At 53.5% G+C, this 23,688-nt stretch overlaps 2 protein-coding genes across 3 annotated transcripts in view; both read right to left on the reverse strand.

Annotated features, from left to right (window-relative positions):
* Nucleotides 1–502: 502 nt before the first annotated feature.
* Nucleotides 503–3,614, reverse strand: LOC141418894 (uncharacterized). Its single transcript, XM_074061222.1, has 4 exons — nucleotides 3,573–3,614; nucleotides 2,919–2,979; nucleotides 1,999–2,145; nucleotides 503–1,749 (listed from the first exon to the last, which is right to left on the reverse strand). The coding sequence occupies exon 4, from the start codon at nucleotides 1,724–1,726 to the stop codon at nucleotides 785–787; it is 942 nt and encodes a 313-aa protein (XP_073917323.1). The 5' UTR covers nucleotides 1,727–1,749; nucleotides 1,999–2,145; nucleotides 2,919–2,979; nucleotides 3,573–3,614; the 3' UTR covers nucleotides 503–784.
* Nucleotides 3,615–5,648: 2,034 nt separating this feature from the next.
* The window catches only part of Ascc2 (activating signal cointegrator 1 complex subunit 2), a 38,480-nt gene continuing 20,440 nt past the window's right edge, over nucleotides 5,649–23,688 (reverse strand). For both annotated transcript variants that reach the window (XM_020156481.2, XM_074061221.1), the window contains 12 exons: nucleotides 21,348–21,422; nucleotides 20,681–20,788; nucleotides 20,391–20,459; nucleotides 20,102–20,176; nucleotides 18,601–18,793; nucleotides 17,057–17,271; nucleotides 15,969–16,088; nucleotides 9,963–10,056; nucleotides 9,757–9,878; nucleotides 9,171–9,273; nucleotides 7,931–8,010; nucleotides 5,649–6,112 (listed from right to left, as the gene is read on the reverse strand). In XM_020156481.2, the coding sequence (XP_020012070.1) occupies nucleotides 5,941–6,112; nucleotides 7,931–8,010; nucleotides 9,171–9,273; nucleotides 9,757–9,878; nucleotides 9,963–10,056; nucleotides 15,969–16,088; nucleotides 17,057–17,271; nucleotides 18,601–18,793; nucleotides 20,102–20,176; nucleotides 20,391–20,459; nucleotides 20,681–20,788; nucleotides 21,348–21,422 (1,426 nt within the window). In that variant the 3' untranslated portion in view covers nucleotides 5,649–5,940. The remainder of the gene's footprint in view (nucleotides 6,113–7,930; nucleotides 8,011–9,170; nucleotides 9,274–9,756; nucleotides 9,879–9,962; nucleotides 10,057–15,968; nucleotides 16,089–17,056; nucleotides 17,272–18,600; nucleotides 18,794–20,101; nucleotides 20,177–20,390; nucleotides 20,460–20,680; nucleotides 20,789–21,347; nucleotides 21,423–23,688) is intronic.

Raw genomic sequence — 23,688 nt, forward strand, 5'->3', positions numbered from 1 at the left:
TGCTGGAAAGCCGAGTCCCCTGCGTCTCTTGGTGTCTAGCAGGTCTCAACCCTCCCCGGAGCCCCTTATCTCTTTCCCACATCTTTCCCAGTGTCCTTTTTGCTTCCCTCTGTCCCCAACGTCTGTGAAGATGTCTTACACAGGCCTCCAGCAGTGAGGGCCACCTCCGGCTGCAATGCCACGCGTTGTCTGAATTCCTCCGGTCACCAAGAGTTTCTAATAAGACATCTCCTTCCAACTGGGCCAAAGTGGCAATCAGGGAACTACATTCTGCATGTTTCTCTCTTTCCGCTACCCTCTGGCAATGGAATGACTTGAACTGCAGGTTGTATCAGCAGAAGTATGGTGTTTAGAATGAGGGAGGTGATAAAGAAGCTACGGGGGTGCGCAGGAAAGCCGAGGGGCTGAGAGCATGGACTTCGGAGGCTGGCAAACCTGGGTTTGAATTCTGCCTCGGCCACTTTGTAGCCATGGGCAAGTGACAGAATTTCTAGATGCGGCGTCCACCATACCTGTCCCAGGCTTTTATTTTTCTGAGGGTTTCGAGAGGTACTTCCGGTCTTACAAGTGTGCACAGGGCGCCCACAGTGCGCTCAGACAGGTCCTGTCTCTTTTCTGGCCAAGCCCCGTGTGTCAGGCCATCTGGAGCCTGGGGCTCCTGGGAGGACAGCCGTGGGGGGCTCAGGGCTGTGCCAAGAGGGTGAGGGTGGGGTACACAGGGAGCCAGCGGGCATTCGAGGGGCACCAGCCACCCCTCTTCCGGCCCCTGAACAGCCCTCCAGGTTCACCACCCTGCCAAACCCCATGGGCCACCAGCCACCCAGAGGACCCAGGTCCCCCGGGACAGGGCCTGGCTGGCCCTTGGTGCCTTATTTTGGGTCCCTCTCTGAGGGGGAGAGCCGGCACCTTTCTGTGCAGTCCCCTCCCGAGCAGGGGAGGTGACTTTCCAGGTGTGAGAGGTCACCTGGCTTTTGACAGCTCCCAGAGCTTGGTTCTCATTGTTCGCTGGCCCTGGAGGCCAGGCTCTGCCACGGGACCCGTCATGTGGCGCTGGAGGAGCCCAGCCGAGGGAGGCAGATGGCAGCTGACCCAGCCTCCAAACTCTAGTCCAAAGGTGTGCCCGAGCGTCCAGGGGACAGTTCCCAGCTCCCCCAAGCAGGAGCCCAGGACAGGCTGTTCTGTTCGCCCTTGATAAAGCCTCAGAGTTTGAGCCATCCTTCATTTTGTCCTTCTGGCAAGAACCACCAACCAAGCAGGGAGCTGGTGGCTCACGCCTGTAATCCCAGCTACTTGGGAGGCTGAGATTGGGAGGACCAAGGTTCGAGGCTAGCCCAGGCAAATAGCTTGAGATCCCATCTCCAAAATAACCAGAGCAAAATGGACTGGAGGTGGGGATCAAATTAGAGCACTTGCTTTGCAAGCGTGAAGTCCTGAGTTCAAATCCCAGTCCCACCCAAAGGGGGGAAAAAAAAAACCCAGCTAAGACCTGTGTAGAGGCAGCTCTAAAACTGTCCACACACAGCCAGGGACCCCAGGGTTCCGTCTGAGTGCGTGCTCCCTGGAATACAGCACGGGAACTGTGCAAAGGGGTCTCTTCAAAGAGGGCCGGGGAGGGGGAACTGACACAAATGTAGGGAGACAGAGCTGCTTGACAGTTTTCATCTCTTCCACTTGAGCAGGGTTCCCTGCTTTCAGAGTGTCCCGACACTCCTCCTCGTGACCTCATTTGCCCCTCGCAATAACCTGTGCCTGTGAGAAAGCAGGGGAAAATGGTCATTTCTTGGCCCAGAGAGGCCAAGTGACTGACCTAAAGTCACACAGCTTCCTGAATTGAGTTTTATCCTGTGCTCTTTTTTTTTTTTTTTTCCACTACTCCAGGCCTTCATAAAAAGAACAGACATGCCGAGGCCTGGCAGTCTGTGTGACAGAATGTCGAGCAAGTAGATGTAAGCGTGAGATGGAAGACAGGGCAGCTGCAAAGACCAGTCCCAAACTTACAGGAATAATTGGTGCTCCACCCACTGGCCGCTCCTTTTCTGCCTGGCTCTTCTGTGACAGCCACTTTCAGGAGGAGAAAGCCATAATTATGTCCTTGGGGCGGCAGAACAGTGAAGGGACATGTCACGGTGCTGGGGGGATGGCGTCCTGCAGCGAGAAGAAGCAGAGTTTGAGATGTCACCATGTTATATTTGGAAAACTAGAATTCAGTACTGCCTGGGGACCCACAGAAGCTCACCAGACCCTTTTTGTTTGTTTGGTTGGTTGGTTTTGGCAGTACTGGGGCTTGAACTCAGGGGCTACACCTTCAGCCACTCCACCAGCCCTTTTTTTGTGATGGGTTTTTTCGAGATAGGGGCTGGCTTCAAACCTTGATCCTCCTGATCTCTGCCTCCTAGGAGGCAGCTAGGATTACAGGCGTGAGTCACTGGTGCCCAGCAACAAGATGACTTTCTTTAATCTTGGTTTGGCTACAGCATTGCAACAGCAGCCTCTGGCCTCAGTCACGGCCCCTCCCTTGCTGTCCAGCACTGGGCCGCGTGGCATCGCCACCGCCGTGGGTCTCTTCTCCCCAGTTCCTGCTAGGCGTTCCATAAACACACTCTGCCACCGAGCCTGCTCCTCCTCTCCAACGCAAGTTCAAGGACAGATTCCTCTGCCTCTTCCTTTCTCCCCATGGCCGCCTCCCAAGCACTTCCTGGCAAAGCTGGGGCAGAGCCTGGTGAGCCTGGCTGCCTCTGCCTGGGTGACCGCTTGCTGTTGCCCGACACTGCAGCCACCCTCTGTTCTGGAAAGTCTCTTTCCTTCATTCATTTTCTTATTAGGACCGAGCGCGGTTTTACCGATCAGTTTTTACGTCCATGTGTGCCTTGCACTGTGAACTTAGGAGGCGGTGGAAGCTGGGTCTTTCTCACACATACCTGCTACACTGATGCTCCACGTCTCAGACCTCGCAGCCTGCTGACCACCCGGGCCTTGTCCCTGCAGACAGGCAGCAAACACTGTGAGCGGCTGCCCGGGACCATGTCTGGCCTGCCCCATGGCCCTGACCGAGGCCCCTCCTAGGCCTCGCAGCCCCTCAAGCTTTGCTAGTCCCGTCTCAGCCAAGGATCCCTTAACCCTCTCCCCGGGGAGGGACTGGACATAAAAAGGAGGAATTATTCAGTGGGGCTGGGCATAGTGGGGCATTCCTGTAATCCCAGAATGTGGAAAGGCTGAGGCAGGAGATCACAGGTTCGAGGCTAGTCTGGAGGCCCTGTTTCAAAAAACAAAAAAAGAGAAAGGAAAAACAAAAGCATTATTCAGTGGCCTTAAGCGGGGGAGACAGAGTAAAGGTGAAATGCATGTGAAAACAGGAAGACGAGCAGGGTACCAGGGATCGGTGGGACGTCAGAGACCCTCACTCCATAGGTCTCACTTGTGATTCTTCTTTCCCTGGGCTGGGGGCAGAGAACAGCAGGTAGGCAGAGTTCAGGAGACGGTGCTGGACTGACTCCCCTGGGCTGACTGCTAACTGTGTCACCTTGGGCAGGCGAGCTAAGCTCCCTGTACCTTGGTTTCTCATCTGTCCCTACCTTGCGGGATGACAGGAGGCAAGGCAAGAAAAGAGCCCAGCAGGATCTCTGGCCACAGCGGGCGGCCAGTGAGAGCTTTTGTTCTTACTCCAAGTCGTCAAGATCCCGCCACTCCCGTCCCCTCTTACTGTCACTTACGCTCTCGGTGTGAGAGCGAAGAGAATTTCCTATGACATCTTCACAACCGTGGTGAGTTACACCATCACAGGTTCTGCTTTTAAACTTATTCTTGCAAAAACATCTTGACTCTCTGTAGGTTGACCTTTGAGGTTTTTTCCCTCTTCCTGTATTACTGACCCCAAGCCCCTGGGGGGACAGTGACATACAGCCACTTCCCCCTCCAGGCTGCACTTTCAGGAGGCAACTCAGAAAGGACGTGCACCTGGGCTCTGCCACTAACTTGCCCTGGGCTTTGGGCAAATTTCTTGTCCAGCCCTCCCCCCACCATGGCCTCCTGGGTCCCTTTTCACTTTCATTAGCATAGTGGGCTCTGCACCCCCCCCACCTCACAGGGACAGAGAACCTCTGTCCCAACTCACACGTCCCCATCCCTGTGCTCGCGGAACAAAGACACTCAGTCCCAAGTCCTCCGCGGGGAGGGAGGGGGTCTTAAGAGCGTTCCAGAAGCATCTGCGATGGTCAGGGAAGGCACTCGGGAACACCGTGGGGGAGCAGCAGCGGGATGGTGGGATCCTGTGCCCTCCCCACTCCTAACACTCTTGTGCTGCCATCTTAAAGCTGGGCGTGCTCTGGCGTTCCACTGGCGCCACGTGGAAACTGTGCATCTGGCCCAACGGGCTCTCTTTGCAGATGGGGAAACTGAGGCCTGAGCGGGTGGAGGATGCTGGGAGACCTGGGCCCTGGCATGGGAAAGGCAAGAGCAACAGCTCCGACAGAGAGACTAAGTCTGAGCGTGTGAAAGGGTCACGCTCCGTCCTGGCATGAGCGAAGGCGCTAGGGGCTGTGTGGTGACAGCCGGGAAGGCAAGTGGTGCCTGGAGCTCCCAGTCCCCTCGCCTCAGTCCAGGGACAAGAGCGGGTCTGAGGACCTCGGTGGGGGACAGCAGAGCTGGATCGCTGGCAAATGCCCCCTGAGAGGAAGCAGGAATCCTGCTGCCTGCAGGATGGCTAAGTCCAGGCCAGGTCCGCCTAACTGAGCAGCTCCAGGTGGGGAGCCCCCACCCCCGGGCTGTTCTGCATCTCAATCATGGGGAGCTGCGAGACGCAGGGGGCTGGATGGCTGTTGATTTTCACTTGTCCAGATGACCTGACAAGAGCAGCCCCTCAAGTGCCTGTCGGCCTCTGCCGCTAACACCTGGCCTGGCCACGTGCAAATAAGTGACACTAGCACCCGAGGTGATTCGTCAAGGTCCAGCCGGGCCCTGGCCCTGGCCACGGCTGATGGACTCCAGGCCATGCCAGAGGCCTGCTCTGCCACTGATGAGTGACATTTGAGGAGGCCTGGAGTCTGCTGTCACACTTGGGACCGGCAGGCCATGGCTGGGGGGCGGGAGGCTTTAGGGACCAGCCCAAGTCTCACTTCCATAGGCTCGGCAGTGACACCCTCATTTGATTCTGATTTGGGGGGGTAGGGTTGAGCATATGAGGCACACAGCTCTGGTCCTGTCTCTGTCACCGGCCAGTGTCCTGGGGCCAGCTGTGAGACAGCAACGACGTCATCTACAGGGGTCTAGAACCCGTGAAGGCCAGGGGTCAGCCCGAGTGTCCAGCCTGCTCCGCTGCTTCCTGGCGGTGGCCTGGCCCTGCACAGCCAGCCCTCCGTGCCTCCCTTTCCTCATCTGTGTGAAGTGGCGGAAAACAGTAGTGACCTCCTGGGTGGTCTGAGGACTGAAGGAGCTAACAGAGGAGCGCAGGGCCTCACACCCGCCACCCTCCCTCCACAGGCAGAGGCTGGAGGCTCTGAGAACGGGGTGATGAGCTCAGGGTCACACAGCGAGGCAGAACAACGTTAGGTGGGGTCACGGAGGGGCAAGCATGAAAGGTCAAGAGGGGACCATCCTGCCATCCTCCTGCTGGCGTCTGTCACTGGACAACGAGACACGGGGGCATTAGTGGAAAGGGTCAGCAACTTTATTTGCGGCCTTCTGCTGTTTCTGAGTACTTTTCCTGCTGTCCAGGGGTGACGGAGTGGTATCTTGCTGCCCGAAGTCTGGGCATGGATGCCTTGGGGGTCTGTCCCTGTCCCTCTCCCACCAGCGCAGCTGGGGAAGGAACCCACTGGGTGACCACAGCCCTCCACGGAGGGATAAGGCACTGTGTGTCTACACGAAGGCGCTCATGGCTGGCTGGCAGATGCCCAGCTGAGGCTGCTGAGGGTGGAGGTGAGCCTGGAGGCCAGCAAGGCAGCCTCAGGTTGGGGTCATGCCTTTGTTCCTCTTGCGGTCAGCCATGCTTCTCCGGTTGTGATTGGCTCTGGTTGCCTTGCTGGCCTCCTTCCTCCTGCGTTCCTGGGTTGTCTCCCGGCTCTGCCCATGGCCCCGGGGACCACCAGCCACTGCTGTTGAGCTGTCATGGCGGTACCTGAGGGAGTGACCCCCACCCAGAGAGAAGCTATCAGTTGGAAGAGGTTCTGATGGGAAGAACCTACAGTCCACCTTGGTGGTTACTGGGAGAGGACACACACTCTGCCCACGTCACCTACCACCGGCTTCAGATGGAGACAAAGCGGAGTTCCGAGCGGGCGGGCCCCAGCTCTGGCCTCCTGTTATTTCCTCTCCGTGCCCCATCTCCAGATGGGCTCATTGCTTAACTTGGGGAAGGCCAGCTAGTGTGCTGAATGCAGGAGGAGGGCCCGGGGTAGGTCCCCTCCCTTCTTCACCAGGACCACTTACTGCAGATGAGATAATATTCCTGTTCCACACTCTGGGCCTAGCCTGGTGGCCTCCAAATGCACTCAGAGACTTGACCTAAGACCTTTTTGCCCATCTCAACCACTAGGCCTTGCCCAGAGCTCCACGCTCAGGGGGCTGGGATAGATGAGAAGTCATAGTGGCTTTGCTCTCTGCCCAACAACCTTCTGTGGCTCCCGTTGCCTTACGAATGAGATCCAAATGGCTTCCCTTTTGGGGAGGCCTCCTGTACCCAGAGAGTAGTGCTGTATGAGCCACTCAGAACTAGGCTTTGACCCCTGGCTTGGCCTTACATGGAGGCAGATCCTTGGCCCCTCCAGACAGCTTCCTCATGGGGAGGTGGGAGCCTCAGGCTGCTATTGAAAGCCCTCACCCTGACCATGCTGTGCTTTCTTGGCTTTCTGCCGTCATGTCACATTCCCATGCACTCTTTCCATTTGCAGGGGCCTAGCTCCGTGCTCCCATGACCCTACCAGACCGTTGTCAGTCATAAAGGACGTGTCTGGCAGCCTGGCTTTCTCAGTTTATTCTTTGCCTGACACAAACTGGCCCTGGATGTGCTGGCTTCCCACACTGAGTGACAGAATCAGTGTCTGTCAAGTAATGGTTATGAGTGTAGAGCCCAAAGTCACGTCATCTGGACTCAACTTTTTTTTTTTTTTTTTTGGTGTTACTGGGGTTTGAACCTAGGACCTTGCATTTGCTAGGCAGGCACTCTACCACTAGAGCCACACCCCCAGCCCTTTTTGCTTCAGTTATTTTTCAGACAGGGCCTTGCTTTTGCTGGGGGCTAGCCTTGACCATGATCCTCCTACCTCCACCTCCCAAGGAGCCAGAATTATAGACGTGTGCCACCCTGCCCATACCCCACTATTTTTTTCTTTTGAGACAGGGTCTCACTATGTAGCCAAGACTAGACTGGAACTTGATATGTAGCCCATGCTGGACTGCATACAGTTCTTTGTTTGTTTGTTTTTGTGGGACTGGGGTTTGAACTCAGGGCTCCACACTTGCAAAACAGACTATTTATGGCTGGAGTCACAACTCTAGTCCATTTTGCTCTGGTTATTTTGGAGATGGGGTCTCATGAACTGTTTTCCCAGGCTGGCTTCAAACCTAGATCCTTCCACTCTCAGCCTCCCACGCAGCTGGGATTACAGGTGTGAGACACCGGCGCCTGGTTGGCCTTGAATTCTTAATCCTCTTGTCTCAGCCTCCAGACTGTTGGTACTTTTTGAGCTCAACTTTTGATCTACCACTTACTAGCTGTATGACCTCTGATAGATTACTTCCTGTCTCTGGGCCTGAGTTTCCTCATCTGTAAAGCACAGACAATGATCATAGTAGCTACTTCCCACAGCTGTTGTGAAAGCAAAACAAATATCCAGAAAGCCCTTAAGTTTATGTGTGGGTTGTGGGTTTCCTGGGGGATCCGTGTGCCTTCCCCAGGTGAGTCCCCTCACCCAGAACCAGCTCCCTGAATGCTCACCCTTTCCTCGCGAGGAAGGCCATGCGCCTGGCTTCTGCCTTCTCCCTCAGCACTGCAGGATCCTGCACAAAGTGGTCAGGCTGTGGAGGAAGAAGAGACAGAGTCTGGAATTGTGAGTGGCTCTGTCTTCCTGAGCTGTGGTGAGCCATGTGGGAAGGGTCTGGGCGGCTCTGTGCCTTGTATGGGGGAGCTGCAGCATGTGGGACAAAGGGGAGGCAGCTGAAGGAGGCTTCCTGGGCAGGCTGGTGGGGTGGAATGACCACAGCTGTAGCACGACAGTGACAAATGGAAATAGGGTGGTCAAGTTGAGCTGGCTTCTAAGAAAGGACCCACATGGCTGTGTAAGTTCAGCTCCTAGAAGTGGCTTGTCCTGGTGCCACAGAAACCATGTCTCTGAAGGTGCTGTGAACATGCCACCCTCAAGGACAGCTTTCTATGCTATGAATGTGAGGCAAACTTGCACAGGGGAAAACTGTGGACTAAGGACACAAGCTGGCTTTATGGCTAGTGGGTTTTAAAAAAACAAAACCCAAAGATGTAAAATTAGTAACGTGAAGACTGGTAGATTTCACATAAAAATCTGGACTGAGCCCTGAGCTGGCAAAAGGGGAAATCCATGCACATTCCAGCCATGCAGTCTAGCCACAGAGGAGCCCCTTGGACAGGACGTGTGCTTCCCACCACTGGGGCAGTTCCTGCCAGGCCCTCCTACTCAGTTACCTTAGTGACCTGGTCCCAAATTACCCAATTTTGTTCCCTGGTGTGTATGTGTGCGTGGGGGGGAATTATGGACTCCCTATTCAACCTGAGCAACACGGCTGTCATCTGTTTTATTTGTTGTGCTTCCAGTTAAGGTCTCAGTTGAAGAAAAAGTTTGGATGCTGAAAAACAGAATCTTCAAACCCTCTGGCTCAGAGGACCTGCAGGCTGGGTGCTAGCTGCTCTCTGATCTTCAGAATTGCCAGCCTGGGCATAGCAGCTGACAACTGCCCCTTTGAGCCCACAGGCTCCTGGGCCTAATAAGCCAGGCAGCTCAAAGGCCCAGCCTCTTAATTTGTCCCCTGGGCCCTTACTAGGCAGCAGCGGTGAGTTCTAAGCCAACAGCCATCCAAGCAGACAGCCTGAGCTCAAAGAGACTGCCATCTCCCCCCATAGGGGTGGCAGATGAAGAGAAGGTGCAGTTCTGAAGGGTGAATCAGGAGCTCTGCCCCCTCTACCCTGCCACCTGCCAAAGAGTTACCTTAGGAGCCTCATCTTCAACCTCCTCCTCCTCTTCATCCTCCTCCTCTTCCTGCCCCTCTTCGGGCCCTTTAGTTCTCAGCACCTGAGGAATGGTGAAGGGTCTGCGTGGTGGAGACAAAGTGAGATCAAAGGCTAAGTTAAACCTGGAGATGAGCCTTATGGAGAGGGCATGTGGCTGGGGCGAGGGGCTGGGGGGTGGGTGGAGAGGAGCAGCTGGGAGGCTGGGAAACCTCAGGGACTTTGCAAGACAGCTTTGCAGCAGTCCTGGATCCTTTGCGGGCCCCAGGGTCCGATACAGGGGGAGGAGGGGGGAAACTGAGCTGGAGCCCTGAGGCTTTCTAGTCTTCCTTTTCATCAGGACAGCTCTGCTTTGATCTGTATTGGGGAACTGCCACAAGATTCTACAGGGAAAAGTGTTCTGCACTTAAGAAAAATTCAAAACAACTTTGAGAGACCGAATAAATGCTGCCTGATTCAGGGTGGGCTGGGATTAGGAGCAAGGAGGCCTGGGTGCAGGCCCTGGCTTCCTTTGTACACAAGGAGGCTGTGGAGCCCCCAGGCCTGAGCGCCCCCCCATGTCTTACCTGCGGCTGATAAGCTCATCGTCCGAGTCAGCATCGTTGGCACCAACCTGGTTGCCATCGTACGTGTCATCATACTCATCCTCATAGTCATCACCGTGGTAGTCACCTGGCTGCAGTGGAACCTGTGACAGGGGAAGTGTGGGTTGGAGAGGCTGGGGGCTGGCAGGTCTCCTGTGTCCGGCAGAGGCCCAGCCTGGGCAGCCTACCTCCTCCACTACCACGCTGTACCGCTCATAGCGCTGCTTCTGTGCCGTAACTGCCCGCTTGTCACTCACCAGGCTCCGCGTGTTCTCCTCCTTCCTGGGGATGACAGGGAGAGGGGGAGGAGACCATCATCAGGCTGGGAGGCCTTGGGTGTAGAGGGCCAGGGAGATGCTGACCTCACTTCTCTACCTCTTGGACCGGCCCTTGCTGAGACAGGTGACATCAAGCCCGAGTGAGGGAATAGGAGGTGGGGCTTTGCTGCAGCTGGCACCCACGTGATGAGGTCCTGCTCTTCTGCAGTGTGGGCACCCGAGGAGCAGCTGGTGAGTGACACATGCACATCTCTCAACATCGAAATTCCCTTTCAAAGCATCTACCCTAGAGAAACTCTGGCCATGCACACAGAGAGGTCTGGTCAGGACTTTTCAGTACTGTTGACAACACTGAAAACTGGAAGGTGACTAATGTCCATCACAAGTGAGATGGCCACACGAGCTGTGTCTCATTTGTGTAGCAGATTGCCGCACATCGTTCTCAAGAACCACGGTGACCTATTTATGCCGTGAGGAAAGAACTCTTAAGACTTCCTCAGGAAAAAAAGCAAGTTACAGAAAGCTGCATAAGAAAGGAACCCAAAAGGAAAGCCTTTTGAGTCTGTCTCTCTGGGCACCTAAGTAGAAATGAGGACAGGGTCAGCGAGCCCCACCTCAGATGACAGTGGTGACCCCAGGAGGCTTGGCTTGTGAAATCTTTCCTTCCTTCCTTCCTCCCCTTCCTCCCTCCCTCCCTCCTCCTTCCTTCCTTCCTTCCTTTCTTCCTTTTCCTCGCTCCTTTTTTTTCTTTCTTTTCTTTTTTCTCATGGTGCTAGGGTCTTGCATGGTCAGACCTTTTAACAAAAAAAAATGAAGAAGCAGCAAGGCCATGTGTGGCTTCCTGTCTAAGCCCAGGAGTGCCCTAGGGACATGGGAGAGTGGGGAAAGGAGGGACTCTGGCCTCTTACCCCTCCACGACAGCAGCCTCCATCTGTTCTACAGCTCCAGCTGCCCTGTAAGAATTCTCTAACAAAAGAACTGGAGACATGGCTCAAGCAGAAGAACGGCTGCCTGGCAAGCACTGAGTTCAAACCCCAGTGCTGCCAAAACAAACAAGCAAAAAAAAAAAAAGTTCAGAGAATTCACTGAGAGAAAAGTTTGGAAGTTCTGCTCCTGTTAGGTGATAGGTAAGGAAACCCAGGTGCAGAGGAAGGGGAAGGGAAATGCATGGGTCACACTGAACTGCAGAGCACAGAGTTGCTGGGGCCTCAGGTCTCTTGACTGTAGCTTTGTAAGCCTGTAGAGAAACTTGGCCTGTCAGCCTGTGGAATGTAATTTCTAGCCCTGCAGGGGAAAATCGATGAGATGCCAGGCAAGAGGATGCAGCTTAGCTGTGAAATTGGCTCTCTGGAATGTACTGGGGCGGGGGAGGGAGGGGAGAAGAGACACAAAGCTCTGTGCAGCTTCCATGAAAACCTCCAAAGTGGCAGGGAGGGCTGGGTGTTTGAGTCTGTCAGGCTGTCTGTCTGGAAGCCCGGCATGTCAGAACAGCATCCCCAGTGGCAGGCAAAGCAGTGTACTTTCTTAAGGACCTACTGGGTGCCAGGCAGGGTTCTGACGCTGAGTGGGGGAGATTCAGAAATGACTTACAGATGGTTGTCTTCATGAACTCACAGTGGAGTGGGGGTGACAGACAGGCAAATGACAACCAACATAAAGTGTGCAGAATGGAGGTGTACCTGTCCTGGACACAGCAGGAGAAATGGACTCTGGCTCGGGGGTCCAGCAGGGGGTCTGGAGGAAGGAGTAAGAAGGCTTCAGGGCAAGAGGGGTCTTTGATAGAACCAGGAGCCCCAGAACCAGGGGCAAAAAGGACTGTGCACTTGATTTGGAACAGGGTAAAATCCTGGTCCAAGGGACTCTCAGTTGCCAGGGAAGGGACTGTGACTATGACCTTAGCCCTGTACCTGGCTCTCTTCAGCAAGCTGGAAAAGAGGTGGAAAGGAAGTGAAAGGTATCCAAGCTCCTGCAGGCAGCTGGTGGCACTGAAGGCTACATTCATTCCCTCAGCCATGTTTCCTGGGGCTCTCCAGGTGCCAGGATCTGTGCTGGGCCAGGTACCAAGGACGAAGGTGAGCTGTCACCATCCCTCTGCTGCTCCCTGTGGCTCCTGGTCCAACCTGTCCCTAGTTTTGGATGGTGGGGCAGTTTTTGCATGCTGGGTGGTCTCTGTGTGGCCACCTGGCAGGGACAAATGGAGAAGCCTGATAACTTCTGCCCACCCCAGCTGGGCCCTGGGAAAGGACACAGGTAGGACAGTGGAGCCTGGGCTTGGGCAGCCTGTTCAGTGTGGTGCAGCTTCAGCCCCAAGACTTCTTTTGGTACCAGGAAAGAAAAGGAAAATTCCAGCACAGGCACTGGGAAAAGATCCGCTTAAGGGTGAGAACTTCATTCTAGTCTGACACACAGGCAGCAGTGGTTTGGGAGACCGACTTTGGAGCAAATTGCTTCCCTGACCTACATGGAGCAACCACACAGGGGACCTGTCTGAACCTGGTCACTTCCCTCCTCACCTCCTCCACCCTGTTCTTCAAGACTCTCCTCAAACTGGTCCTTAGGGACCTAAAGAGACAATAACCCTCCTTTTCCAGGAGAGGAGGCTGGATCCAGAGAGGTAGAGCAATCTCCCCAAGTCACACAGCTTTTAACAGGAGACCCAGGGCGAGACACAGTCTCCTGACTCAGGTCTGCCCTACCACTTGCTGATCCCTGATCCTTGATAAACGTCAGTTCCTTCTCCCAGTACCTGCTTCCAGGGTTGAAGTGAGGATGAAATAAGATCATGTGTAGAAGTGGACCTGGCACCTGCTGGACTCAGCAAAGCGAATCCTGCTGCTTTTACTGCAGGACATGTCAGAGCCTTTTTCTTTTTTTGGTACCAGGGTTTGAACTCAGAGCCTCATGCTTGCTAGGCAGGTACTCTACCACTTTAATGCTGTCAATCTTGGTCAGAGCCTTTAATGTGCTAACACGCTCTGTGACTTTCTATATGGCAGAGCATACAGATATTTCTCACCAAAAACCTTTGTCGAGGAGGGAACTTTTATTATGGAATAGGCCAAAGGAGTTAGGAACCCCACCCGTGCACATCATTCTTCACCGGCCATGACAGACCTGCAGCAGGGTGCTTGGTGTCCACCCCACAGCATCCTCCAACCCACGTCAGCCATCCTAACAGACTTTCATCCCTTTTTTTTTTTTTTTTTTTGGCACTGGGGTTTGAACTCAGGGCTTCATGCTTGCTAGGCACGCGCTCCACTGCTTGAGCCACGCCCCCCAGCCCTTTTTGCTCTGGTTATTTTGGAGACAGGTCTCACTTTTTGCCCAGGTCAGCCTGGTCTGTGATGCTCCTATTTTACACCTCCCTCTACAGCTAGGAAGACAGGCATGCCACCATGCCCAGCTTTTTTTCTGTTGACATGGGAGTCTTGGGAACTTTTTTTGTCTGGACTGGCCTCGAATTGCAGAGTTGCTAGGATTACAGGTTTGAGTCACCAGTACCTGGCTTTGCCCTTTTCTCCTTCCTTTCTTTTTCTCTTTCCTCCTCCTTTCCTTCCACTTTTCTGAGACAGAAAATCACTGTGTAGCCCAGACTGGTCTAGAACTCATGATCCTTCTGCCTCAGATTCCTAAGTGCTGGAATTATAAGTGTGAACCACTATGCTGGGCTCAACCTTCATCTTTCACCTCCATACTCCACATTAGAGGCCCAGGTACTGATCCTGTGACTCAGTTCTCCCAATGAGACACAAGGGGACTCTAGATAACTCCTACATGAGGTTAGCTACAAGAGAAACAGAACACCTGGTCCAGACTTCCTCTTGGCATTATGGTTTCTGGAAGCCACAGCCAAAAACAGCTGCAGCCCCCTTGCAGCCTCAAAGGACCACCTGACTGCCAAGCAAAGGCCCCAGGAGACAGAAAAGACACATCCAGGTCCATGTTGCCACACCACAGGTTCACACTCCCCACCCAGCCTGCAGCTCCTTGTCATGCAAGGGAACAGAAGCCACAAAGTGCATTCATCCAGATCCAATCACACACACACACACACACCCCACCCCGGCAGCTTCCTGCTCTGCAGTGCTTGTGTAATGGTCTGTCTTTCCCACGGTCTCTGCCCTTTGAAGGCAAGGCCCAGGCACCCAGCTCACCTTGTTCCCTGGTGTCTAGCACAGTATCTGGTGCTCGTAAATCACTTAATAAATATTTGCCAAGTGAATAAATAAATAATGAACACATAAATGAAGGCTTTGCTTCTTTGCAATCCCTGCCCCTGGGCCACTGGGCGGTGGGTGGGTGGGGGGTTCAGTAAACAGTGGTGATCCAGTCCCAGCCTGACAACCTGAGCACCTCAGGACTGGGGCGCAGCCCTAAGACACCTGGCCATCTCAGCACCAGCCCTTCTAATGACTCTGACAGCTGGGATCAGCCCCTTGGCAAAGGCTCATGAATGACCTATGACCTGGGGGAGAGGTTAAGGCAGTCCTTGCAATGCCATGGGCCCTGGACAAACCCACAGATCAGATGCCTAAGCTCTGGAGAGGGGGACCTACCAATAAGGCTCCCCAGGTTGGAGAGAGGACGAGCCTCTGGCCAATCAGGGGACCCAGTCTGCCCCTCTCCCACAGCAGGGGCTGCAGAGAGTCATGCTGGTCTGGTACAGCTCTGCCAGGATCTGGTGATATCACAATGTGTGTGACATACAGTTTGCAAGTGTTTCCCGTCCAGAGGCAAGATGGCTTCAGGGCTGCCTGTGTCTGTTTTTCAAACCCGTGGCCAGCACGCTTCTAGCACTAGACAACCCCAGGAAGGGGGAGCAGCCTGGGGCCCTGACTGGGTATCTTACCAGACCAGGGCCATGAGAACTGGCCTTCTCTCTCTCTGGGCCTCCCACCCCATTCTGATGAGGGACAGGGCAGGCCACACTCGTCCAAAGGTTGTCCTACTGTGCCATTCTTTTTGGTGGCCGTACTTGGGGTTGGAACTCAGGGCTTCACACTTGCTACACAGGCATTCTACAGCTTGAACCACCCTTCCAGTCCACTGTTCTACGTGGACTGTCATACTCCCTCCTATAGGAGGGTGATCCTTTCAAAACAAGGGCTGTCAGCTTGTGGGACCTTCACTATGTTCACAATGGTCCTGGGCCACTGTCCCTGTTGCTCACTCTGCTTGGGAAGCTTCTCCTGCCCTGCTTTGCAGAACTGACTCTTCAGCCTCCTTCAGCTTCTGGACCCATGTTGTTTTCTCAGGAGCCTTCCTGCCTGCGTTGAAGCCCCACTAAAGGCACAGGAGTCTGAGCACCCCACCCTGGAGCACGCCTTACACCTGCAACACGACATTGATTGTTTGATGAGCTAATTAATGCAAACTTCAGCGGGCATGACCATGTCCGTTTCACTCCTCACTATAGCTCCAAAATCTAGTTAATCCAAGGTTAAGCACTAAGCAAATATTTGTTGAATGAATAAATACATCATGAATGGACTTTTCAATGCCAAAAAAGTAGAAAGGACAGAAACTAAAAATGAAGAGAATGGTCCAAACGCGGAATACATTTTTTTTTGTTTGTTTGTTTTTTCACAGCCTAGGGACAACTGGGTGAAAGAGTGACTTCTGGGAAGCACTGTCCAGGTGCACACCCATGGAGCTGATGGTCAACACATTAAACGACATAACAGACAGGGAAGCAGGGACAGAGTCGGCCCTCTGGCCTTTGCCCCCACCCACACAGTGGAGGAGCCTGGAGCGCAGTTATTAAAGTACCTGCTCTGTCTGCTGCAGTGCAGGCCCAGTCTTCAAAGGGAGCCCAAGCTGAAGCTTAGGGGGCCAGTTCTGGGAAGATGGGTCCTGGGTTTCTCTCACTTTCTCTCTGCAACTCTGGAGTCGGGGGTAGAGCCCCGGGTCACTCACCTCCTGCCTTTGTGCACCCGGCTCAGGTCCACAGAGTCCCTGCTGAACACGTCAAACTCGTCATTCTGGAAGACGTTGTGACGAGATGCCAGCAGAGGCGTGGGGTCTGGCTTCACCTGTCTGGGGGCACACACAGAAATGAATTTAAGGGTCCTGTCAGCTCATGTCTATCTGTGTGTTGTCATTCTCCCCACCCCCCACCACAACATACACCCACTCTACCTACAGATTCTTCACTCCCCTTCAAAGGCCAAACCCAGGGCATGACCTGAAGACCAATGATGGTGAAGACAAGGCCCTGCTCTAGCTGGCCCTGGCCTGAGGCAGTAGCCACACCTCGTATGAAGCTCCCCCTCACTCTGTGTGCCATGCATTCCAGTTATCTCTGTTTCTCAAAAGCTCCATCCCTCATTTCATGCTCACAAAGGCCTTATGACACAGGGAGTCAGGGGTCACTCAAACTTTTTGGTTTGTTTTTGGTGCTGGAGATGGAACCCAGGGCCTCTCAATGCTAAGCACATGCTCTGCCTCTGAGCTCCAACACCAGCCCCCACTCAACCTCCTTGTGCCTCAATGTCCTCATCTGTCAAACAGTACAAAGAGGCCGAGGAATGTGCCCAGAGGCACAGAAATAACTTCAGTCAGTCATTCAGCAAACACCACTCAGAAGAAACGCCCATTGGTGCCCTCGTTCCTGCTGTCCCATGAGCCTTTCAGGGCAGCAGTGGGTCAAACTCACTGGGTCAGTGCAAAGGGCACAAGCTTTGGTGGCCACCTTGCAGAATCTACTGGGAAGGGTGAGGACAGAGCTAGGAACTCTGAAGGGCTCAGTAATCCCTTGTCACACTTTCCCTCTGGGCCTTCCCACAAGGCACAGCAGGAATGCCCAGCTATGCACTGAGAACCTCCTGGGGCCCCAGGTCTTGCTTCCTGCAGGGGGGCACGAGTTTAAATGGCTGGAAACACTGCTGTGGTGAAGAGGGAGCAAGCTGAGTCCTGGGCCATGAGGGAAAAAGAGTGGGAGGCAGGGAAAGGGCCCTCTGTCCCAAGTCAGCCTGAGCCTGGTTCTGCCCTGCTGTCTCTCCCACCTGTCCAGGCTGCGGTCCAGCTGGCTGAGGGCAGGGGCCAGCCCCTCCTCCAGGATGTTGTTGATCACCTGCTCTGGGTCGTAGTGGTAATGCTCCAGGCAGGCCAGGATGAAGCCCTCACCAAGGTCTGGCAGCAGGTCCTTCACTTGGGAGATGAGTGAGTCCAGCTCCACGCCGCACACGGCAGGGCCTAGGGCAGCGGCTGCGCCCGTGCACTGGAAGGAAGGCCAGAGCAACGCAGGGGAAGGCTAAGCTGGGCAGGTGAAGGGTAACAGGCATGAGGGGACCTGGTTTGAGTTCTGGACCTGTTCCTCCTAGCTGTGGGACCTCAGCCAAATGATTCAAGTCTCTCTTCACCTCTATCTCCAGTGTGAAGAAGGGGCTCTATGATTTCCTTGCTGAGTTACTTCTGGCTGTGACTTTGGGCAGGGTGCTTCCCCTCTCTGATCCTGTTTTTGCCTTGAAAAATGGGCTATGACCATTCAATTGTCTCACAGAGGTGACGCACATCAACCACTGAGCACAATATCTGGTACATGAGGCACCCCATAAACGGTCACACTCTGCTAGTCAGCAAGATGACTGGTGTTGGAGGGAAGCTGCAACCACCAGGCTGTTGCAGGTGCTCCTGTTAATTATATCCTTTTTAGTAAGGGGGATTCATTTCATACACGGCCCAACACGGCTTTTTAAGGAAATTGACAAATCAATAATACAGGGCTGGGGGGATGGCTTAGTAGCAGAGCATTTGCCTAACATATGCGAGGCCCTGGGTTTGATTCAATAATAATACTTAATAATGATAATAAATAATCAAGCCTCCATGGCTCAGACAAGAAGCAAATGGGGAAGAAGGTGGGAAAGGTGGAGGCGATTGTCGTTTTCCCAGGTCCTGGGGTCTGACGGGAAGAAGAGCAGTGCTCATTAATGGAGCACCCAGGGTCAGCTGGTCTCGGGGTGCTGCACGATCTCATGGAAATGGGTGCCACACCTATTCCCAAGGCTCCATGGAAGGGACATGCCCAAGGCCACATAGCTGGCAAATAGCAGAACAAGGGAGTCTGTATGGTCACCATCCCTGCATCTCACCTCCTCTCAACACACAGGGAAGGGTCCTGGGCTCAGTATAGCCACAGATGTGGCCAGTTGGAAAAGCCTGGAGAGGAAGTACGAGATCTAAGGCTAACAGACTTATGCAGTGGAGCCCTGGAGCCCCAAGTGGAAGGACCAGGGCACTCCTAGCTGCAGCTGAAGGAACTCCACTGTTGCCTAGGCAAGAAGAGCTCGGGGAAGGGTTTCAGAGGGGCACTGAGGCTTCAATGACTTAAGCAGCCTGCTTTCCTCATCCCAGTTCTAGCCCCAACTCAGCTGGGGTTCCTCTAAAAGCAGCACAACCTGACCAGTTGCTCAGGGCTGTCAATCCCAAAAGAAACTTCCCTGAGAGCAGGAACAAGGAAGGAAGCTTTGCCACTGCCCACCTCTTGGACAAGGCCAGATTGCTGGAAAAGCAACCCCCCCCACGCCCCGCCCTGCCACACACATACCTCCTCCTCCTCTGAGTTTTCTGGATGCAGTGGTATTTGACCGACCTGCTCTGCTGTCACCAGAACCCTGTTAGAATCTCCATTAGGCTCCATGGCCATGGGTGGGGTTTTAGCATCCATGCCTTTCCGTCTGTCCACCCCTTCCCACGCGCTCTCCACGGCCTGGAGGATGTAGGTAGTCCGTGTCTCGTCCCTGTGAGGCTGTGTTAAGGGCTCTTCATCTCAGGGCCCAGAGCCCTCCTTGCCTCCCCAGCTCTGGAACAGCATGATTTCTCACTCCGCGCATCTGACCATCTTTCTCATGCTGAGGTTTCCGGGGTGATCCAGTGGGTGCCATGGACCGCTGGGCTGTGAGGAGCAGCAAGCCAGCTCACTACTACACAGGCCTTGCAGCTCAGTACCTGCTACTCAGCAGAAAGCAATTCTGGGCAAAGGCAGGGCCAGGGGCTACCACCACTGTCCCGGGATGCGGTGCTTGGAAGAGCCAGCAGCGCCTTGTTTGCACTGTCAGGAGGAGGGGCTCCTGGCCGGGCTCACAGGACTTCCTGTCCAACCAGCTGAAGGCACTATGAAAGGCTGAGAGCCCTAGGCTGTCCGTGAGGCAGGACTGAACAACCTGTCTCAGCAGCCAAAATGGCCCACAGGCCTTCTCCTTTTTTTCCCTCCTTCCTCTCGACCACCCTGGGCACTGCCAAGCCAGAAATCTGAGCATCACCTCCTATGCCCTTACTCCACCTCTAGTGCAAAGCTGCATGATCCAAGCCTGGGGGGCCGACAGAGCCTTCACTGCAGCCCCTGGACCTCCTGGTAGTCCCAGACTGTGCAATCTCTCTTAGTGCCTTTCACTAAGGGACGTGTCCATATCACCTCCTGGCTCACAGCCTTCCATGCTTCCCAGCGCTCAGACAGAGCCAAAACTCAGTGAAGGTCACACAGGACTGTGCATGTCTGCCAGCCCCCAGCTCACCTGCTACACCTCCAACCCACCTCCCACGAGGCTCCTGCCTCACAGAACTGCACTCTGCACACAACATAAGAGAGTGCCTCAAAAGGGCCAGCTCCCTCCATCCTCCAATCCCTGGGGGTACTCTTGTCCTCACTTCTAGTTCTCAGCTGGGACAGCTATTCCTTCTGTTCTTGGCTTGGACATCACTTCTGTCTGACACTCCTGCCCCGAGCTCTACTAGGTGAGGAGCTATCTGAATTCCTCTCCTGTGACACTCTAACTGCCTGTTTTCTTCTCTGTCTTCCTTCCTACAAGGTCCATGAGGGCAAGGCTGAAGTCCAACCTGGTCACATAGGCCCAGACTGAGAGAAAGCAGGACTGTCCCTTCTGTCCTCAAGTGTTACAGCATTCTCTAGAAAGGCAGGTGAGGCCTTGGTGGGCTTCTGGCCACAGCTGGTTGGCCCGTGACGAGCCCTTTCTCTGCCCCTCTGGGTTCCAGCAGACCATGTTTGACCTGGTCAGGCCATGTAACATTGGGCTATGGTAAAAGGATACAAGACTGATGAGGCCTGTTGCAGCAAACTGATGTCTTCTGCCACAGGGAAGAGTGCATCATAGTCCCGGAGGAACCTGCAGGGCAAGAGCAGACAGAAGGGACAGGGCTGGGGCCATACAGACACTGTTCTACTTCAGGCTACTCCCCATGTCTGCCACCCAACCATGAATGCTAGAACCTTTGAGCTGTGGCGTGCCTATGTCAGGCTCCATTACATTAGGCCTGATGGAGACTAAAGGAAAAGTCATGGGCCTGTCCCATGGCTGCTCCCAGCTCAGCTACACTCACCTCTTCTCCTGTAGCAAGGAGCTGAAGATCTGAAGGAACTCTTCAATGAAGCCCTGAATGTTGTCACAGCTGGAACGGGACACCAGGGAAGATGCGTCCACTCAATGCGAGACAAACTGCAGGCCCCTTCCATGCCCACCCCGCCCCTCTGCAAGGCTCTGAGCAGTTAGAGCAAAGAGGCATTTTTCTGGGTTTGCCATCTCTGCTCAGCAAATCCAGAGCAGGGGAGGAGGCAGGGAACAGTGGTGGGAGCGTTCCTGCTGGGCTTGGAGACTGCATCCAGGACTTACCTGCTTTCTAGGATGGGACGGAGGCAGATCTGGTTCAGGATAATGTGAAATACCTCCATTAGCTTCTTCTTGGAGTGGGAGAGCCTCTGCCACAGGTCACCCAGCAGCCTTTGGTGGCCGGAGAGAGGAGAAATGGATTCAGGAGACAAAAAAAGCACTGAGGGAGCCTTTCCCCAGCAGCCACAGGCACCCCCAACAGCTGAGAGGGCCTCACAGGTCACTGCTGGGAGTAGGTGGCCAAAGGTTACAGATGTCAGGGCCACTTCTCAGTTCAACAGTGGGTCAGGAGCAGTGGGGCCAGTAACCAACAGCTTGAAGCCAACAGCCAAGAGGAGGGCTTAAATGCCAGGGCCAGCTGTCCTGTTATGCCAGGATTTGGGGGGACACTGGGTTAAGGACTTAACTGCCAAGCAGGACTTGGGGACCAATCTACTTTGTATACTTCACACACACACACACACACACACACACACACACACACACACACACACACACACACACACACACACACGTTCCAGGAAGCTGCCAGGTAGAACACAGAAGCCTGAAGCTACAGTCTGTGGTCCTACCCCCTTACCCCCTGGTATTAGGGAGGGGGTGCAGCAGGGGAAGGGCCTGTGCTCAGGCCCTTCCCCACACAACTTTCTCAGTTCTGTCCCTGCCTCACTTGCTGTCTTCAAGTCTCCTCTTCTTAATTGCAGACTCCATTTCGGGAATTGCCACTTCATAAAAGGAAGCTAGTCTGTGGAAGCATACATGGATAAATGTGGATTAGTGCATATCATAAACACCCCGTTTTGTTAGAAAACAAAAGCCAACCCAAGGGAGCAGGAAGGCCTAGCTCTGGACCTACCCCTCATGGGAAGTAACAGTAGCTGTGTCCATTCTAACAGCAACCAGAGGGCCACACAGCACTCTCTGAGGTTTGTGAGACAGACAGACTATTCTTTCTCTTGCTCAAAAACTGCCAGCATCATGTGTGCTGAAATGCTCATTTGTAAATAACCTTTCTGACTTTGGTCATGAAATATAAAGAACAAGCTTTGGTTGTGGCGTGATTTGGAATCTTTAAAAATTGTTTACACATGAAAATGTCAACACAATATTTACCCTTGTTCAAAACAAGCTAACTATGCACAGGATTTAAATGTAGCATATTTTCTTTTCTTTTTGCGGTGCTGGGGCTTGACTTCAGGGCCTACACTGTGAGCCACTCTGCCAGCCCTTTTTTGTGAAGGTTTTTTTTGACAGGGTCTCACGAACTATTTGCTGGGGCTGGCCTCAAACCACGATCCTCCTGATCTCTGCCTCCTGAGTAGCTGGGATTACAGGCGTGAGTCACGGTACCTGGCTTTTCATTCTTTTTATTTGTCAGTACCGGGGATTGAATTTAGGGCCTTGTGCTTGCTACTATGTATGCAAACATTCTACCCTGCATAAGTCACATCAGCCCTAAATGTAGCATATTTTCTACATTGGTTTTATGAGTTAAGCCAGTTAGCAAACTTTCTATAATCCTTATAAAGTGTGGGGGGAGAAGAGGAGGGGAGGTGGCTTAAGTAGTAGAGTACCTGCCTAGCACATGCAAGACCCTGAATTCAAACCCCAGCACCACCAAAAATATATACATATGATTTTCAAATGAATATTGTTAGTAATAATAAAAAAAAAAAAAAAGAAAGAAAATTACCCGCAGCTTCCTCCATCCTATGATAGCAAACCATAATCCTTCTCTTGGTACCTGGCACAGTATACTCAACCTTGCATTTTACCTTGGCTGCCTCGCACCCCACCCCTTCTTCCCAACTCAAATTCAAACTCTCCATCCCAACAACAGAGGCCCTCACTGTCCACCTAGAGATCAGAGCTCCCAGGACCTCTGACTTTCCCACAGGTTCTCCTTTTCCTCCTCTTCCTCCTGCCTGTCTTGCCCCTCCCCGCTGCAGCATTCCAGGCCTCTCTCCGACCTGTCCACTTCCTGGCCGTGCCCATCACAGGTTTCTTCCTTCTGGGACTAAATGTGTTGCACATGGAACATGCTGTCCTGACAAATGACAATGTAGCTGCCTCTCTTCTGTGGTGTAATTCTTCGTCCAAACATCCTAGGCTTCTCAAAGTCAGAAATGCACCAGAAGTGCCTAGGATAGTGCAGAATCTGTAGCAGGTGCCCTGCCATCGTTTTGTCTGTCCTTTGGCTGACTGTTGGCAACGTCTATCTTACTGTAGCACCACACATGGCAGAAGGTAAATAGGCCAAAAAAGGCAGGCGCTGCTAGGCATGGCACTGGCAGAGGCCAGAGAGGGCAGTTTGGCCCAAGCAGGTTCAGCTGTTGCCAGGATACATGGCTGGTGGGAGGGTAAACTGGAACTATGGAGGGCAATTTGGCAAAATCTATGGGAATTAAAGATGCACGTACCATCTGTCCCTGTAATTCTACTTCTAGGAATTAACCCGCAAATATACTTGCGAAGGTGCTAAATGATTTATGTGCAAAGTTACTGGTGTATAGCATTTTTTTTTTTTTTGTAATAGCAAACAAGTGAAAAAAAAAACCCTTATGGACCATCTATGGGTACTCCCTGTGTACGATGGAATTCTACCAGCCATACCAAAGACAGAAGGTGCTTTACACGCTCCATGGCACCGCCAGAAAGTAAATGAGTGAAATGCAAACAGTCTGCATAGCACTCAGTCTTTAAAGAGAGGGGGGTAAAGACTAGAGGTGGTACAGCATTTTCCTAGAATTTGCAAGACCCTAGGTTTCCTCCCAGCACTACAAAGGAGAGTGGGGAGACATATATGTGTATTTGCTTACACTTGCATGCGTGCCTGCCTAGCTCTAGGAAATTTCACAGCAAAACTGACAGTGGTTGTGTGAGGAACGGAGCTGGGGAAGGGGGAGACTTCACTGTCTATTTTATACTTTTTGAGTTTTGAACCATGTGAATGACATCCATTTATAACTATGAAGGGCAGAAAGAGCATGCTCAGCATCTGAGCAGATGCG

Source organism: Castor canadensis, chromosome 18, assembly GCF_047511655.1.
Source record: "Castor canadensis chromosome 18, mCasCan1.hap1v2, whole genome shotgun sequence".
NCBI lineage: Eukaryota > Metazoa > Chordata > Mammalia > Rodentia > Castoridae > Castor > Castor canadensis.